The sequence below is a fragment of the Dasypus novemcinctus genome, chromosome 13 (assembly GCF_030445035.2).
Source record: "Dasypus novemcinctus isolate mDasNov1 chromosome 13, mDasNov1.1.hap2, whole genome shotgun sequence".
Classification (NCBI taxonomy): domain Eukaryota; kingdom Metazoa; phylum Chordata; class Mammalia; order Cingulata; family Dasypodidae; genus Dasypus; species Dasypus novemcinctus.
This window is the reverse complement of record NC_080685.1, coordinates 45,947,654-45,964,389: the sequence shown is the minus strand read 5'-3', so window position 1 is coordinate 45,964,389 and position 16,736 is coordinate 45,947,654. Positions and strand designations below refer to the sequence as shown.

Below are 16,736 nucleotides of genomic sequence, written 5' to 3'. Positions count from 1 at the left end.
GCTGTGCTTGCTTTTTTTTTTTTGACTCCAAGGTATCTGAGGCAGGAAATGAACCCCTAACCTGGAAGCCTGGCAGCTCTGGCTTCTGAAGGAGGCTTTCTTTGGACATCAGGAAAGTAGCAAAGGGAAACCATGGACGTGTAGTATGCTCATTTGGAATAAAAGAGGAGGAGAGAAACTGGAAAGTATATGGAGAACAATTTAGCATTTTGATGGTCTGAAGCTGGATGGACCCCAGAAAATCATGCTCTTAAAGCTAATTCATTCCTGTGGGTGTAAACCTATTGTAGATGGGACCTTTTTGATTAGGTTATTTCAAGGGCCTTTTGGTTAGACTACTTCAGTTGGGGTATGGTACAGGATAGATCTTAATCCTCTTACTGGAGTCCTTTATAAATGGGATGAAAATGGAAAGAGACAGAGAGAAAGCCATAGAAGCAGAGAGAAATCCACAGAAGCCAGAAGCTGAAAGCAGCAACATCCAGAAGAGAAGAGAGTAACCACCAGATGCTTTCCTATACCTTGCCATGTGACAGAAGAGTCTAGGATCACTGGCAGCTGGTATATGGGGAGAGAGCATCACCTGATGATGCCTTGATTTGGACATTTTTACAGCATTAGGACTTTAAGCTTGTAAGCTAATAAATTCCCATTGTAAAATATACCATTTCTGGTATATTGCATTTCGGCAGCCTAGCAGACTAAAACAAGTATCAAGAAAATACTCAGGGAAGCAGATTTGGCTCAACTGATAGAGTGTCTACCTACCATACAGGAGGTCCAGGGTTCAAACCCAGGGCCTCCTGACCTGTGTGGTGAGCTGGCATATGTGCTGTTCTGATGCGTGCCAAGGAGTGCCGTGCCACACAGGGTGTCTCCCGTGTAAGGGAGCCCCACACACGAGGAGTGCACCTCACAAGGAGAGCCGCCACGTGCGAAAAAAGCGCAGCCTGCCCAGGAGTGTTGCCATACATACGGATAGCTGACACAGCAAAAAGAGATGCGGAAAGAAGGGGAGAGAAATAAAAAAAACAAAATATTCATTTAGTGAATGGTTCCAGAGATGTATGTGCACAGCTTGCTGGTAAGACCAGCAGATTGAATATGGGTGGGAGGGGAGAGGATGAATGGTGAGTTAGGTCTGCAGGATCAATTTTAGATAATCTATAAGGCACAGGCCTGAGTATGGATGGCTAAAGTTAAGTGGGGCAGACACTAAAGGTAAGGCAGACCAAGAATTAGAGGATTGGATGGTCAACAATTTCTACTGAAATCTAAAAGGTGGAGAGAGAAGACCAGAAGCCAGGAGCCTTCAGAGATAGCTTGTGCTAATGTAATATGTGTGCAATCAATGATGTCCTCAGTGATTTATGCTTGAAGTCTAACTCTTGTACCTGTGTAATGAGGCACCAGTCATCATGAGGAGATGATGACAGAGATGAAGATTAAGTACTTTAGAAGGAGAAACGAAAAAGCCCTTCTCTGTGATCCTATCATACAGAAGTCACAATGGAAAAGGTTATTAAATCTAGAAGGATAGTGAAGAGAATCGTTCTCTTATGTTATAGAAAAGATTAGAAATGTGGGTCAAAGGAGCAAGGTGATAAAAGCCAAGCATTAAATAAAAAGTCAAATGCAATATATTTTAAAACATCCAACTCTTTTAATTAGAAAGCAACAAACATGCAAATGGCAAGTATAGAAATTTAATTGAACCAACATTTTCACTATAATGAAAATTACTCTTCAACATTGATCCAAGCTCCCACATCTGAAAGTTAGGGAAAATATTGCACTTTGCACCTTCTAGCACTCCTCATACATGGCAAAAAGTTTTTAAAACATTTTGCTAATTTTGTTTTATACACTCTCTCAAATTCATGCACACAATCATTTCAAACCAATGTTAGGTTATCTCCCCAAGAAGGAAAAACTCCAAAAACCAAAACCTTAAAATTGCACTAAAGCTCTGTAAAGAAAAAATATATAATAAATGTCTTATACAAACTTCAGAACATCTAAGTGCGTGCCAACAAAGTTGCTTATTCCTCATCCTCATTTTCATTCTCCTGACCAGAGCCTTCTGATCTGTCACCCTCCAGCCGGTCTGGAAAACAGATACAGGAATTGCCAAAATAAATACTTTGAGCTTTACAATTACAGATAAGTTTTACAATGTCTTTCGTTTAAAACCAACTAATTTCACAATTCAAAGCATTCACTAGGTAAAAATCAGCTTACCACTGTGTGTAGATAAGTTATTGTGTATTTGCCTCTAAAGGCAAAAAATAAAGGAAACAGCACTATTAGCTTCAAATAATGTAATTCTAAATATAAATAAAAATTTGTAACCCTAAAGATGTTGGCATATTATCCTTTGGAGTGGTTTTCAAACTGTTTCTTGGAATCTAGGATTTTAAGGAAGCATATCAGGTGCTACCAAGAGGAGTGAGGTGGGGAGGTTGTGTAGAAGAGAATCTGGGCACTATCCTTGACAATCTGAGCAATTCTGTCTGTAAACAAGGCTTTTAAAACTAAATATTATGTTCCAGGTATTGCGCTAAGAACTGAGGATACAATGGTGATGAAAAGAGATGTATTCCCTGCCCTCAAGGAGCTTATCTAGAGTCCTCAAATGAACATACAAGTACAAACTGTGGCAGGTGCTTAATTGGGCAATCTCTCCTGACATACTCACCCTAGCTGACCTCTGAGTGTGGCATGGTCTCATGATTTACACTTGCTGTCCTCAGTCTGGGACACCTTTCCCCAATTCTTCAGTTACTAAGGCTCTGTACTTGTCTCCAAACAACTACTTCCCCTTTAATGAAACTTTTCTCTGACTTCTTCAGATACCCAACTTGCAGAATTATGAACTCTTTCTTCTAAACGCCTGAATATCTTGAGTGAACCTTATAATAACGATCATAATTTCATAATTATAGTAATAGTTTGTCTGCATGTCTTTTTCCATACCAAGAGCTCTTGAAGCACAGAAGATGTATCTTAGTTATCTTTATATCCTCATGGCCCAGTACAGGAATATTCAATAAATGTTTACTGAATAAATGAATATAAGTTTCACTCAGATAAGATATGTTACATTAGGATATATAAAGAAGGCAGCAGCATAAAATCACCACCACTGCCAGGATGAACCCTTCAGCCACAGTGACACTGCTTCAAGGTGACAATGGAAAATATTAAGGTTAGACATAGGACCAGGTGAATCCCACTGTCAACAGTTAGAGAAGATTACTTAAAACCACATACTGCTTAAGCATTTCCCGTGGCTCCTACTACGGGGAATGGTATAGAGAGGGGACAATGTGGTTAATGGTCCAAGTGAGCTAGATGTTTAATGGTCTAGCTTAAATCCCCTCTAGGGCCAATTCCATTCTAATGTCAAACAACAAAAAAATGTTTTGATTACTCATAATTTTATAAAGTCAATGTATTGGTTTTACTCTAAGAGCGGATTACTTAGAATTACATATAAATAATTGTAAAGGGGTTTTAGCCTCTGAAAAATAAGATTGACAAACTCAGGATCAATGAGTGCTTAAGCACAAAGCAGTACCAATTCGTTAAAGAATTAATGAGATAATGTGTTAATGTATGTATATATGGTTTGTAACCTGAATTATACAAATTTTACCTACTATTAATGCTATTCTGTAAAACAAATGACCAAAATAAGACTTAAATAGATCTCCACAGATCATTAAGAAATCTAAACACTGTAGAAGGATTTCTGACCTGATAAAAGGCTATCTAAGGGATGTTAGTATAATAGAGATTCCATTATTTTTATTTTATGACATGATTTCATATCAAAGAACAAAACATGAAAATTCCCATTCTACTTAAATAGATACCATGAGTAGGTAACCCTAAATATGATTGATTATATGCAAAAAACCCATTCTGCCATGTTAGTGGAATACAAGACAACAGTATCAGCCTATTTAAAAGTTTGCAGGCTTGTAAAGTTTTGGAGATGGATGGCGGTGATAGCAGCACACTATTGCGGGTATAATTAACAGCACTAAATTATATATGTGATTGTGGTTAAATAAGGAAATTTAAGGTTGTAAATATGTTACTAGAATAAAAATTAAAAGATAAAAATATTTGTAGGCTTCTTATGCAATTTTTTTGGATTGTCATACTATACATACAAATGGGAGAAACAGCAGGCTAAGAAGAAATTTCAGTCTTTAAATCAGGGAGTTTGCAGAAGATGGAATTCTGCAGAGCTCAGAGCAAGCCATTAGGAGCCAAGTGAGGGACAATCTGATCTCCTGACATGCTCTTAACAATATGTCACAGAGTATTTGACAGTGGCTTCCAGAATGAAGAGGAGGGCAGGATAGTTGATCTCTCCTCAAATTCAACTCATTCAACTTCTGCAGAGCCACCTCACTCAGCATGTAAACACATTTCTAAGAATAAATTAAATGAAATATCCTTGTTTAGAAGTGCTATTGAGGTAGTGAAACTACAAAGACTGGCAGAGACTTTCACAAATCTCTGATTGGCAATTAGAGAATTAAAGAGGTTTGAGGATCACTGTGTTCTTTTAAATGAAAAATGCAAATAAGAATGCCTTCTATATCCACTGTTTTCAAAAGAAGACAAGGAAAAAGTGCTTTTGTCAAAAAGGAAAAGTTCATTTTAGTCTTTGTTAGAAATATTTCTCCAGGAAATTATTTTTGGGGAAAGTAAGATATGAAGAGATATTAAGGTTTTAAAAATCTCAGGTATTTATGGGGAGAGTGGTGAAATATGAAAAAAAAAATTTCCCAAAAAAAACCCTGCTCCATAAAAATGATGTTGTTTTATTTTCTAGGCTATCCTCCACAAAGAACTTATTTACTTGCTTAAAATAATAAATAGAGATTTCACTTTAGCTAGAGATTTGATACTAGTTTATTCACCCATGCATTCAATGAACATTTACTGAGCAACTACTATGTGCCAACCATTGTTCTAGGAGCTAAGGACAGAGCTATGCATAAGACAAACTAGGTCTCTGCTCTTAAGAAGTTTACTTTCTAGAGGAGGGAGACAACAAACAAGATAACAAGTGTGTTTTTCTCCTTTAATCTATAACAAGCAACAAATAAAGAAATGAAAGGTTAAAGTGATTAAGTACTTGAGGAAAATGAAATAAGCTGATGAACGGATTGTGCCTACATGGGGGGATGGGGATGGGAGGGCACAGGTAGCAATTTTAAGTTGGGTGATGTGTGAAAATCTTTTTACGAAGGTGACATTTGAGCTAAGACCTCAATTGTATGTCAAGTTCAGGACAAAGTCTTTCAGACAGAGGAAACAGCAAGTGAAAAGATCCTAAAGGTGGTACACAAGCTTGATAAGTTTGAGAAAAAGAGGCCAACATGGCTAAAATGTAGTGAGCTGTGGGGAAAATGGAATGCGTTGAAGTCAGAGGTTGGCAGGATTTAGGTCATGTGGGCCCCTGCAGACCAGGGTAAGAAGTTTGGGTTTTATTTTCAGAGTTCTGGGGAACCACTAAGGATTTTAAGCAGGCGGGGACATGATCTAATTTATGGGGTCAGCAAACTATGGCCCATGGGCAAATCCAGCCCCTTGCCTGTTTTTGTAAATAAAGTTTTATTGTAACACAGCCATACCCATTCATTTACTATTGTCTATATATGGCTGCTTTTGAACTGGAAAAGCAGAGGTAAAGAGTTGCAACATAGACTTTGTGGGGTGCAAAACTTAAAATATTTACTATCTGGCCCTTTATATAGTTTGTTGTAAAGTTTGCTGACCCCTTATTTATTTATTTATTTTTAAAGATTTATTTTTATTTCTCTCCCCTCCTCCCCCAACCTGCTGTGTAAAGGGTTGGAGTTTAATGAAGATAAATCTGTGAAATGACTAGTAGAATGCCTGATAAACTATAGGTACCCTATAAATGGTGGTTGTTATTAATGATAAATAATACCTAACATATGAAAAATTTATTAGTCAAGTATAACACAAAATCATATTTTGTTTATAATGGATACTGGACCTTTTCTATTATTATGAGCACAGATTATTCAATTCCCTCTTGAATATTAGTTGTAATGTATGTGTTTTTATATATCTGTGGCACTGAATCTCAGCTTATCATCTAAAACAAACTAACAAAAAATACTGTGAAAACATACTATCTGTGTTCAACCTACTTCTTAGGATGTTACATTGACTTTTGTCTAAACTGTGATTTTTACCAAACCTATTATTAAAAGGTACTTGCTATAACATATCTTAAGGTTCATGATAGGATCCTGTACTCTTAAGAAGAAAAGAAAACTGCTTTTAAGTGATTCTGTCTTTTTATTTTGGCCATTTTCAATAAAATTAGTTCATGTGGAAAGAAATTACTGTGCTAAGGTCAAGAGTTCATAGAACTCCTAATTCAGAAGTCAAGATGCCTTTATTATTCTGTTAAGATAATTATATTCATCTCTTTAAAGAAGATCTTGAATAATGTCATGTTTTTCAAATGTAATAATGATGTTGAAAGTGAAAATTCTTACCAGCTCGGATATGATTCAGTGAGGCCAACATTCTCAACATGAAAGAGGCTGGAACTGTAATGGTGTTTCTAGTCTCTTCCAGCATGAGTTCATTTCGAGTTATAACCTATGAGGCAAGTGACGTGACCATGTCAAAGATCACAGAGTAACTTTAACTTGTTCCTTGAAGATTAAGAGAAGAACACAAAAATGGGCAAATCCCAGAAAGAATTACTTCATTCTTTACATGTCTGATGTCTTTATTTCTGCCTTAAGGCTACTCAACACCAAATAATTAGTTTAATTTGCATATGAGGGAATATAGTCAAGGAACACTACCCTTTCAACTGTGGCAGAAAGGCAAAGGTCAAACTATAAGCTACTTAACACACTTGAGAATTCCATTTAGATTTTATATATATATACGTACATATTTTTGTTAATTTATTTTGTATCTGCTTAGTATTTTCCCATATATAGCAGAACTGACACTTTTGGTGACACTCTAGTGTTAAATTATGCCTAGGCCCCTTGGGTACTCGAGTTGATATTACCTTGACTGAAGCAAAGAGCTTGTGAAAATGGGCTTTTGGACGAGAAAAATGAATTAAGTCTTTAATGTTAAGAACAGGAATTAAGTGAATATCCATGAACACCTGATATATAATCATGGGCAAATTAAAAAAGAGCCGCCCAGCACGAAGGAAAGTGCAGCCTGCCTAAGAATGGTGCCGCCCACATGGAGAAATGACACAACAAGATGATGCAACAAAAAGAAACACAGATTCCTGTGCCGCTGACAACAACAGAAGTGGACAAAGAAGACGCAGCAAATAGACACAGAGAACAGACAACCAGGGAGGGGGGGAAGGAGAGAGAAATAAATAAATAAATCTTTTTAAAAAAATTAATAAATGAAAAATAAGAAAAGCAAAGAGCATGACAAAGGAGTAAAGAGAAGGGGAAAAAAAGGAGCATGAGAGAACAAAGAAATGTTAATCTGATCATTTCACATTGACTTAAAACCTTCAAACAGTTTCCCATTGATAATAAAATAAATTCCCAATTCATTAGGAGTATTCTACCGGGTTCCTTATAACCTGGCTCCAAACTATATTTGTTAGTAAATTGAGCTACTTTCCTATATGTAACCTAGGGTTTAAGAAACACTAATGGTTTATTTATAACAATTTAGCACATGCTGATCTTTCCATCTCAAATGCCCATTTGCTCCTTGTCTGCCTGGTGAACTATTACTTCCTCAAATTTTTCCCAATTTTTATTCTATGAAGTCTTCTCCATTCCATCTATTATTTATAAGCATAGCTGCTCCTGTTCCTTTTCATGGGTTCCCAAAATACTTTGCATGTAACTCTGACGGGCACTAATCATATTGTATTCTAGTTGTTTACTTGTCTTTCCCACTAGACTTTAAGCTCTGAGGACTGGGCTTTCTCCTTTACCCACAGCACATTGCTTGACATATAGCAAGTATTTTATAAATGTCTATTAGATGAGTAAAAGTACATGTGGAAATTGTGCTGTGGACTCTTAACCTTATTTTAGTGTAATGTTTTCCAATTTACTAATATTTTTAGCAATGAATCCTTATTTTCAGAAAAATTTTTTCGTAGAAACCCACTATTTGAAAACCTGATTGAAGTTAGGGGGGAAAGGTCCAGAGTTCAGCCCACCCTGAAAGAAACCCAGACCTTTGCATAACTCAGTTGGAAAACTACTGCTTTAGCAGAAAGCTGAGGAAATCTTAACATGTAACAGTAAAGGAAAAAAATCCTTGAGTTATTTCTTCTCCTATGTATTGATTCTGAAAATAAGAAAGTTTCATTTACTTTATAAGGAAAGATGGCTATGATTATGAAAGTAAGCTACAGTAAAATTATTTTCTTAAAAGGACAGATTTTTAAATACTTCTTTATTGCAACAAGCTAAGCACAAATAGTCAAACCTAGTTTTCTTAAACTATACTGCACTTAATCTGCTATCAATATTATATTTAGCGAGGCACTATTTTGATTTTACCTCTCTAGTATTACAGGTAGGTTTTTAACTTTTTTTTCTTATATGTAATTCAACCTCTTTAACTGCATTGGCTGGTTTTATGTTGGCAAATGATAATGAGTCACTTTGATTCTTCTTAGGAAAGCATTTTAGGAGAAATCAAAATAAGTATCTTACTTCATCAGCAAGTTTTCTATTAAAAATCCTTGACTCTTCCAGTGGTGACCAGATCTTTATGTCATAATCTATGCCAGACGAGGCTAGAACTGAAAATAAAATTTACATATTAATATAAAATTTGGAAACAAGACATTAATTCAAGATATATATACATACACACACACACAAACACACCAGTAAAACTGGGCGTGAATGGAAATTATACAGATACATATGAATGTTAACAGAAAATCTTACCATGAAGATTTCTTAATGTTCCTTAAGACATAACTTTAAGACTACTTTGAAATCACTCAAATGTGTTCTTCCTTATTCATTTTTAAAAAAGAGAGAGAGAGGAAGCAGACTTGGACCAATGGATAGGGCATACACCTACCATATGGGAGGTCTGCGGTTCAAACCCTGGGCCTCCTTGACCCATGTGGAGCTGGCCCACGCGCAGTGCTGATGCGCTCAAGGAGTGCCATGCCACGCAGGGGTATCCCTCACGTAGGGGAGCCCCATGCGCAAGGACTGCGCTCTGTGAGGAGAGCCGCCCAATGCGTAAGAAAGTGCAGCCTGCCCAAGAATGGCGCCGCACACACCGAGAGTTGACAGGCAAGATGACGCAACAAAAAGAAACACAGATTCCCTGTGCCGCTGATAAATACAGAGGCAGTCACAGAGGAACACAGTGAATGGACAGAGAGAGTAGACAACGGGGGGGGTTGGGGGGGGGAAGAGGAGAGAAATAAATAAAAAATAAATCTTAAAAAAAAAAGAGAGATGAAAGGGAAGCGGCTGTGGCTCAATCAGTTGGGCTCCTGTTCACCATATGGGAAGCCCTGGATTCGCATCCTGGGGCCTCCTTGTGAAGGCAGGCTTGCCCTGCAGGCACAGCAGAGAGGCACCTCAGCAAGGTGACGCAACAAAAAAGGGAGACAAGCAAAAACACAGAAGAATGTGAAGCAAATGAACACAGAGAACAGACAGCAAGCAAGCTGCAAGGAAGGACGGGAAATAAAAAAAATACAGACACAGAAGAATGCACAGTGAATGGACAGAGAGAGTAGACAGCACTCAAAAAAAAAAAAGCCACAAAGGGGGTATAAAAAATATTTTAAAAAAAGAGATAGATGAAAAATTTTAAATGGAAAGCAAGAGCAAATTGTGTGACTGCTCTTTTGAACTGATAGATTAATTCAGACACGGGAAGACTAAAAAGACTTGAAGGTTCAATTTGGATAAGCAGTGAAAAGTTATGTATGTCATGCTGAACCTCTTATAGTTGATAAAAACTTAGAAGAAATATTAGAACGAACTCTGACTTATTTCCCCATACTCTCTGCAAAAGGAAGCTATAAGTTTTTCTGTTTTAAATGTCAACAGAGCTATAATTGACTCTAGTGGCTGCTAATAGAATAATTTGGATTACTCGTAGTATTAACAACTAGAAAAAATGTGAAACCAATGTGAATTATACTAATGATTTGAAAGTCTTGCTCTATAAAAGGTCATCTTACTTGGATCAAAAGGATGTGGCTGTAGGCAGTTCACCACATGATTATCAGCTTCCAAAAGCATCAAATGTTCAGCGGTGTGCCGATCCCAGATGAAGATATGTCCACAGTCAGAACCACTCATGACAAAGTTAGTACCCCAGAAATTGGCTTCTTTTATCTAATGGTTAAAAAAAATAAGCAAATTACAAGAAAATGCAAATCAGTTACTAAAAATAAATAAAAATTTATCCTATTCTCAAATTAAAAAAAAAATTGGCTTACAGAATAATAAAATAAAATGGTGAAGAGAGTCTTTGTCTTCTAGTATCTTAAAATCATGAAAGAGAATTCACTGGCAGTGGTAATGTGGCATTAAGTAAGGAAAGGAGATAAAAAGCTCCACTGGGACATGGACTTCGCTTTGTTCATTGCTATACTGCTAGTGCTTGAAACAATACCTGGCGCATAGTAGGTGCTTAATTAATAACTGTTGAATGACTGTATCAGCTTCCTGGTTTTTAGGCAGTTTAACAGAAATTTATATACATATATGTATATATATATGTGGTTGAACTTTCAAAAAGTGGTCCCATTTTGGCTTTATAATAAAACAATTTTTAGAGAAAATAATTTTCTGTTGTATTTTGCTTTATGCCAAAAGAACTAATAAAAAGCACTACCCTTTTAATTATCCATTAAAAGTATTCACAATCAGGAAGAGAAGATATAAATTTATTTTCTTTTATGAAGCAATAAGACACAAGGAATATGATTTAATGAAATGGTTATGATGAAATTTTCTAAATGGATACACCCAAATGAACTACGAAAAATCTTTGTACTTTGTTTTTTAAATCAATTAATTTCTCTCCCCTAACCCTCCTCCCTGGTTGTCTATTCTCTGTGTCTCTTTGCTGTGTTTTCTTTGTCCACTTCTGTTGTTGTCAGCGGCATGGGAATCTTTTTTTTGGTTGCGTCATCTTGTTGTGTCAGCTCTCTGTGTGTGTGGCACCATTCTTGGGCAGGCTGCACTTTCTTTAGCACTGGGCAGCTCTCCTTATGGGGCGCACTCCTTGCCCGTGGGGCTCCCCGACGCGGGGGACACCCGTGTGGCATGGCACTTCTTGTGCGCATCAACACTGCGCATAGGCCAGCTCCACACGGGTCAAGGAGTCTCAGGGTTTGAACCGCGGACCTCCCATGTAGTAGACAGCCGCCCTAACCACTGGGCCAAGTCCGCCACCAAATCTTTGTACTTTGGATCAAGACTTCTTCAATCACTTTATCTGGATTTGCTACAATATTCTTTTGGTGCTCACACAAAAGAGGGGAGACAGTTTTGTTATTTGAAGCTACTGTTGTATTTATCTTCTTTTTTTTATTTGTTTATCTTCTTTCTTTCTTTATTTTATTAATTTATTTATCCAAAATTTTAACGAGAAAAATGCAAGGACTGGTAATCATTTATTTCTATTAATAATAAGTACTTTTTAAAAAATGATTAAATTGTGACTGCCAATTATATCTATAGAGAAAGCTAATTATTTCCCCACCCCAAAGTAACTTTTTGCCTAGGCACTGAAGAAAAAGATGAAAATCGATTCTGTATATACTTTTTAATGATTCAATGATTATACGAAGAGAACACTTTCTAGAAATGAATGGTACAGAGTACCAGTTATACTAATCACTTAGCAAAATTATCTTAGTAAATAATACTGCATTGGCTATATAGACTTGTGGACTGTCAAAGCTAGAGAGATCTTAGAGATCATCTGGTCCATTCTTATTTCACAGGTAAGGAAACTGAGCTGTCAGGCTTAAAAGGGTTATGATACAAGAACTCTGGCTGTATTTTGCAATGAACCTGGATTTCAGAAATCCAATTCCTTCTCTCCAAAACTAATAGAAGATGCCAATGTGAGTGAAAATAGCCTATAAGAAACTGTTTAGTAGAAAGCTATAAGTATGAGAGAGCAAAAAAGTAGAAGAGGTCACCTGTAAAAGTTAATTTAAAAAAAAAAGTACAAAATAATCCCTTAATAGGGCTTTCTTATAAAAAATAATGGCCTTTTATGATATATTATAGGACTAAAGAAAACATGTTTGGTTAAATAACTGTGAAGGTGCAATAATGTTATACTGAAATCACATTGGCAATAGATGAGGATCATCTATTATAGAAAAAAACACTCATATTATGATACCGCAATTTCTCCAAAGAACACCATGAGCATTTGGTACCATTGTCCTGGAGTTGCGATGACCCTTATAAACCATCTTTACTAGCGGCCTTCTTATGTTCAAAGTGTCCATTTCTTCCATTTCTTTCCTTTCTTTTCTCCTCCTGAAGAACTCCTGAATGCGGGCAACAGCGGAGCGTCTATGAGTTATACATTAAAACAAAATAAATAAATAAATAAATAAATATGAAACATTCACAGGCCACTACAGAATGAAAATGAGTGATATTAAAATACAGTAAGTAAGTCTAGAAAATACTTTAAAAACATTATCTCAACATGGCATCCCAACCAAAAGCATGAAAAGGCAGACACAGCAGTGAGACTACATCAGACTAGTTGAGTTACTAAAACAAAATGTTTTAGTTAAAGAGATCACTTAGAAATTTGGTACTGGTAGAGAAAGTAAAGGAAATAGCATGCGGCACACTTTTTAAAAAGGGCTATTTTATAAAAACACAATTTAGGTACAAGCAAATTTCATGTGCAATTTACTATAAATAAAATGAATTCCTTTTAATATTCTCTCTCCTCTTCATATTAGGAAAAGTAAAGGCATAAGGAAAACCCAAATGAAACCAGGTAATGTATAGTATCAGTAGATGAACTTATTGTTTGATATTTTATTTAAAACAGTTTAAAGATGTTCCAAGCAAAGAACTAGTCAAGAAAAACAGTACACATTAATATATAAGCTATAAAACAAGAGACTTTCAAATAACATCTTCTTTATATGGACTTCATTCTGGAGTATACATTTGGAGAATTAGCAGATTTTACTCTAAGAACTGAGTTAGTGATAGAGTTGGGGATTGAGGAATCAGGCCTCTTTTAAGACAGCAATTGAAAGAGACTTCTCCTAATACATATTATCACTTAATTTTGTTAATTTGAATTTGTTACTTAAAACATTTTTTATTTTGATATATAATAGACCAAAACTCAGAATACATAAAAAGTCTAAAAATTAGTAAGAAAAATATAAACATCCTAACAGAAAAATAGGCAAAGGACATGAGCAGGGAAATTACAGAAGAAAACAGTCAATAAATATGCAAAAAGATGCTCAAGCTCAATAATAAAAATAAACAACAAATTGAACTTTTTATGAGTATCAGATTGACAAAGATTTTTAAGTCTATCAGAAAGGCAAGAATTCAGGAAAATAGCCAGTATTAGTAGGAGTTTGAAAGTATCCTACATATAAAAAAGAAAGTACACTATTTTATTGTAAACTTTTCACTTATGTAGAATATATGTACAGGAAAGTAAGACACTGTAAGTGAATAAAAGCTCAATAAGTTTTCACATATGGAACAGACCCACGCAACCAATCAGCTGTAGTACTGAGAAACAGAAATAACCAAAATTCCAGAGTCTCTCATTTATTATCTTCCCTTAAAGGTAACCACTATTCTGAATTCTAACACAATAGATTAATTTTGGCTGTCTTTGAACTTTACTTAAAAGGAATCATACAATATATCTCCTTTTGGGTCTAACTTCTTGGTGCAACATTATGTTTGTAGGATTCATCCATGTTGTTTTATGTAGCTGTAGTTCATTTATCCTCTTTGCTATAGAGTATTACTTTGTATAAATATATCGCAACTTAACTATTCTACTGTTCGTAGACTTTGAGTTGTTCATACAGTTTTTTTTAATTGTAAACAGTGCTACTAATGAACATCTTTTCATGTCTTTTGGTGGACATATGTATGCATTTCTGTTGGTTATATACTTAGGAATGAAATTGATGAACCAAAGTATGTGCACATGTTCAGCTGAAAAATAGATCTAGTTTTTCAAAGTGTTGTACCACTTTATAGTACCACTAGGAATATATCAGAGTTTCAGAACAATATAATTTTGAGATAAACTAGGTAATATCTTTTAAAACTGAAAATGTGTATAAGTTTGGACTTGGCAGTTTCACTTTTTAAATAATGTATAATGTAGAAAAACTTAAATGACATCAAATATATGTATAAGTATGTTCACTGCAGTACTACAATTGAGAGAGATTGGAAATCATCTAAATTTTCACATAGAAAAGGCTGATTAAATAAATTATGGTGCATTTATACAATGGAATTCTTATGCCACCATTAAAAAGATTAAAGGAGATCCACTGGCAATTACATGAAAAATTTCAGCGTGTACTGCTGAATCTAAAACATACATTAAAAAATAGTTCACAGTAAAAATTATATGTATAAAAAGGGTCTAGAAAGATATACATCAAGTGGTTAATAATTTTTAAACAATTTTGTAGCATTACATACTCCTACTTTTATAATAAAAAGGTATTTCCTTTTATATAAAGTAAAATTTACACTTTAAGTTACAGACACATTCAAGAATCATTTTAAAAACTTTATCCTATGTGAAGTATATCTAATGAAAGGGACCCACATACAATTTTTTAAGTGAGCTATAGTTAGAAACTCCTAGACAGAAAGCTGACACGTTTAGCTTACTCTGATTACTTTTGACTACTGGGAAGTAAGAATAGGAAGGGCTGAATGTTCAAATGCTTTTAAAAGAGATATAATTAAAATAATTGGATCTTTTTCTTTTTCTGAAGTAGAAGAAAAGGGAAAAGAACCCAATGAGGTCCATTAAAAATATGTCATTAGCAAGAAACCAATACAGAAAAAACTCTTTTGCTAAGGAAGTAGAGGAAATTCAAACCTGCTGCCAAGCTAAAAGCCTTGGGAGCTTGTAAATGGAAAAAGAGATTACGTAACAAGAGCTTAGGTGGCTACTAGAATCATGTAAAACAAGATATGTAAGTTATTATTAAGGTGATAATTAAGTATCAGGGAAGTGGATGTGGCTCAAGTGATTGGGCTCCCATCTACTACATGAGAGGTCCAGGGTTAGATTCCTGGGGCCTCCTGGTGAAGGCGAGCTGGCCCGAGTGGAGTACTGGCCCGTGCAGGAGTGCTGGCCCATGTGGCAAGCTGGCCCGAGTGGAGAGCTGGCGCAGCAAGATGATGCAACGAAAAGAGACACAGAGGATAGACAATAAGAGATGCAGCAGACCAGGGAGCTGAGTGGAGCAAGAGATTGAGCACCTCTCTCCTGCTCTGGAAGGTCCCAGGATCGGTTCCCAGTGCAGCCTAAATAGAAGACAAGCAAACACAGAAGAAAGCACAGTGAATGGACACAGAGAGCAGACCAAAGGGGCAGGGGGTGGGGAGGGGGGAGGATAAATAAGTAAATAAATAAATCTTTAAAAAAAAGGAATCAGAGGGGAGTGGATGTAGCTCGAGTGGCTAAGCACCTGCTTCCCAGTACCTCCTAAAAACAAAACAAAACAAACAAACAAAACTGTCACTGGGGAGGCAGATGTAGCTCAGTGGTTGAGCACCTGCTTCCCATTTATGAGGCCCTGGGTTCAATCCCTGGTACCTCCTTAAAAAAAAAATATTGGTGGGAACTATACCAAGCATAAAAGTTTATTTCACTTAAACCTGTGCTCTAGAAAATGGTAATATCTGTTTGGTTTAACTGTCCCAATAAAGAACAATTTTAAAATCTAGATCTCAAGTTAGACACTTTGTGTTACACAGTCTGGATCATGGATTAGCACATCTGTCACTATCTTTCTGTAGGAAAATTATTTAAGGGGGACAAAAAGCTTCAAATGTCCAAATTTCAATTAGATGCTTTAAAATGATAAGGAATATTACACTGATATAAACAATGAAACAAATTTCCTAGGAAATATTTCATAAAAACATCAAAGAATATATAGGTCATTGAAGATTACATATTTTTATTTTGTAAATATGATCAAATGAAAATTAAAATAATGCATATGTATAATGAATGCTAACTAGCAAACATATTTATTAAAAATGTATAATTTAAAATTCATGAAAAGTTAAATAAGCAATAAAGTAATAATAAAAAATAATAAATTCCAAACCAATGAAAGGGAAAAAAAAGCAAAAAAACCACAACCAAACAATAACAAAAAAGAAAAAAAAATCTAATCACACTCTACCCCTCCTCCCAAGGAAAAGGAAGTAAAAATAGGAACATAAGTAAAGCACAACAATTAGAAGTAAAAAAAGTTGGAAAAAGTCCAAATAGCCATCATTAAATAGATTAAATTTGCCAATGGAGAAAAAGATTGTTCAAGACACAAAGAAAGGGTTCAAGGAAAAGGCTATCATGCAAATACTAATAAAATGAAAGATGGCATAACTATATTAATATCAGGAAAAAAGAGGCTAAGATAAAAAGCACTTCCAGGGATAGAAATC

General features: G+C 35.5%; 1 protein-coding gene across 6 annotated transcripts in view; it reads right to left on the bottom strand.

Annotated features, from left to right (window-relative positions):
* Positions 1-1,643: 1,643 nt before the first annotated feature.
* DCAF6 (DDB1 and CUL4 associated factor 6) overlaps positions 1,644-16,736 on the bottom strand; it is a 173,157-nt gene continuing 158,064 nt past the window's right edge. For all 6 annotated transcript variants that reach the window (XM_012527431.3, XM_004464197.4, XM_012527432.3 and 3 more), the window contains 5 exons: positions 12,461-12,599; positions 10,238-10,394; positions 8,733-8,821; positions 6,558-6,663; positions 1,644-2,107 (listed from right to left, as the gene is read on the bottom strand). In XM_012527431.3, the coding sequence (XP_012382885.2) occupies positions 2,043-2,107; positions 6,558-6,663; positions 8,733-8,821; positions 10,238-10,394; positions 12,461-12,599 (556 nt within the window). In that variant the 3' untranslated portion in view covers positions 1,644-2,042. The remainder of the gene's footprint in view (positions 2,108-6,557; positions 6,664-8,732; positions 8,822-10,237; positions 10,395-12,460; positions 12,600-16,736) is intronic.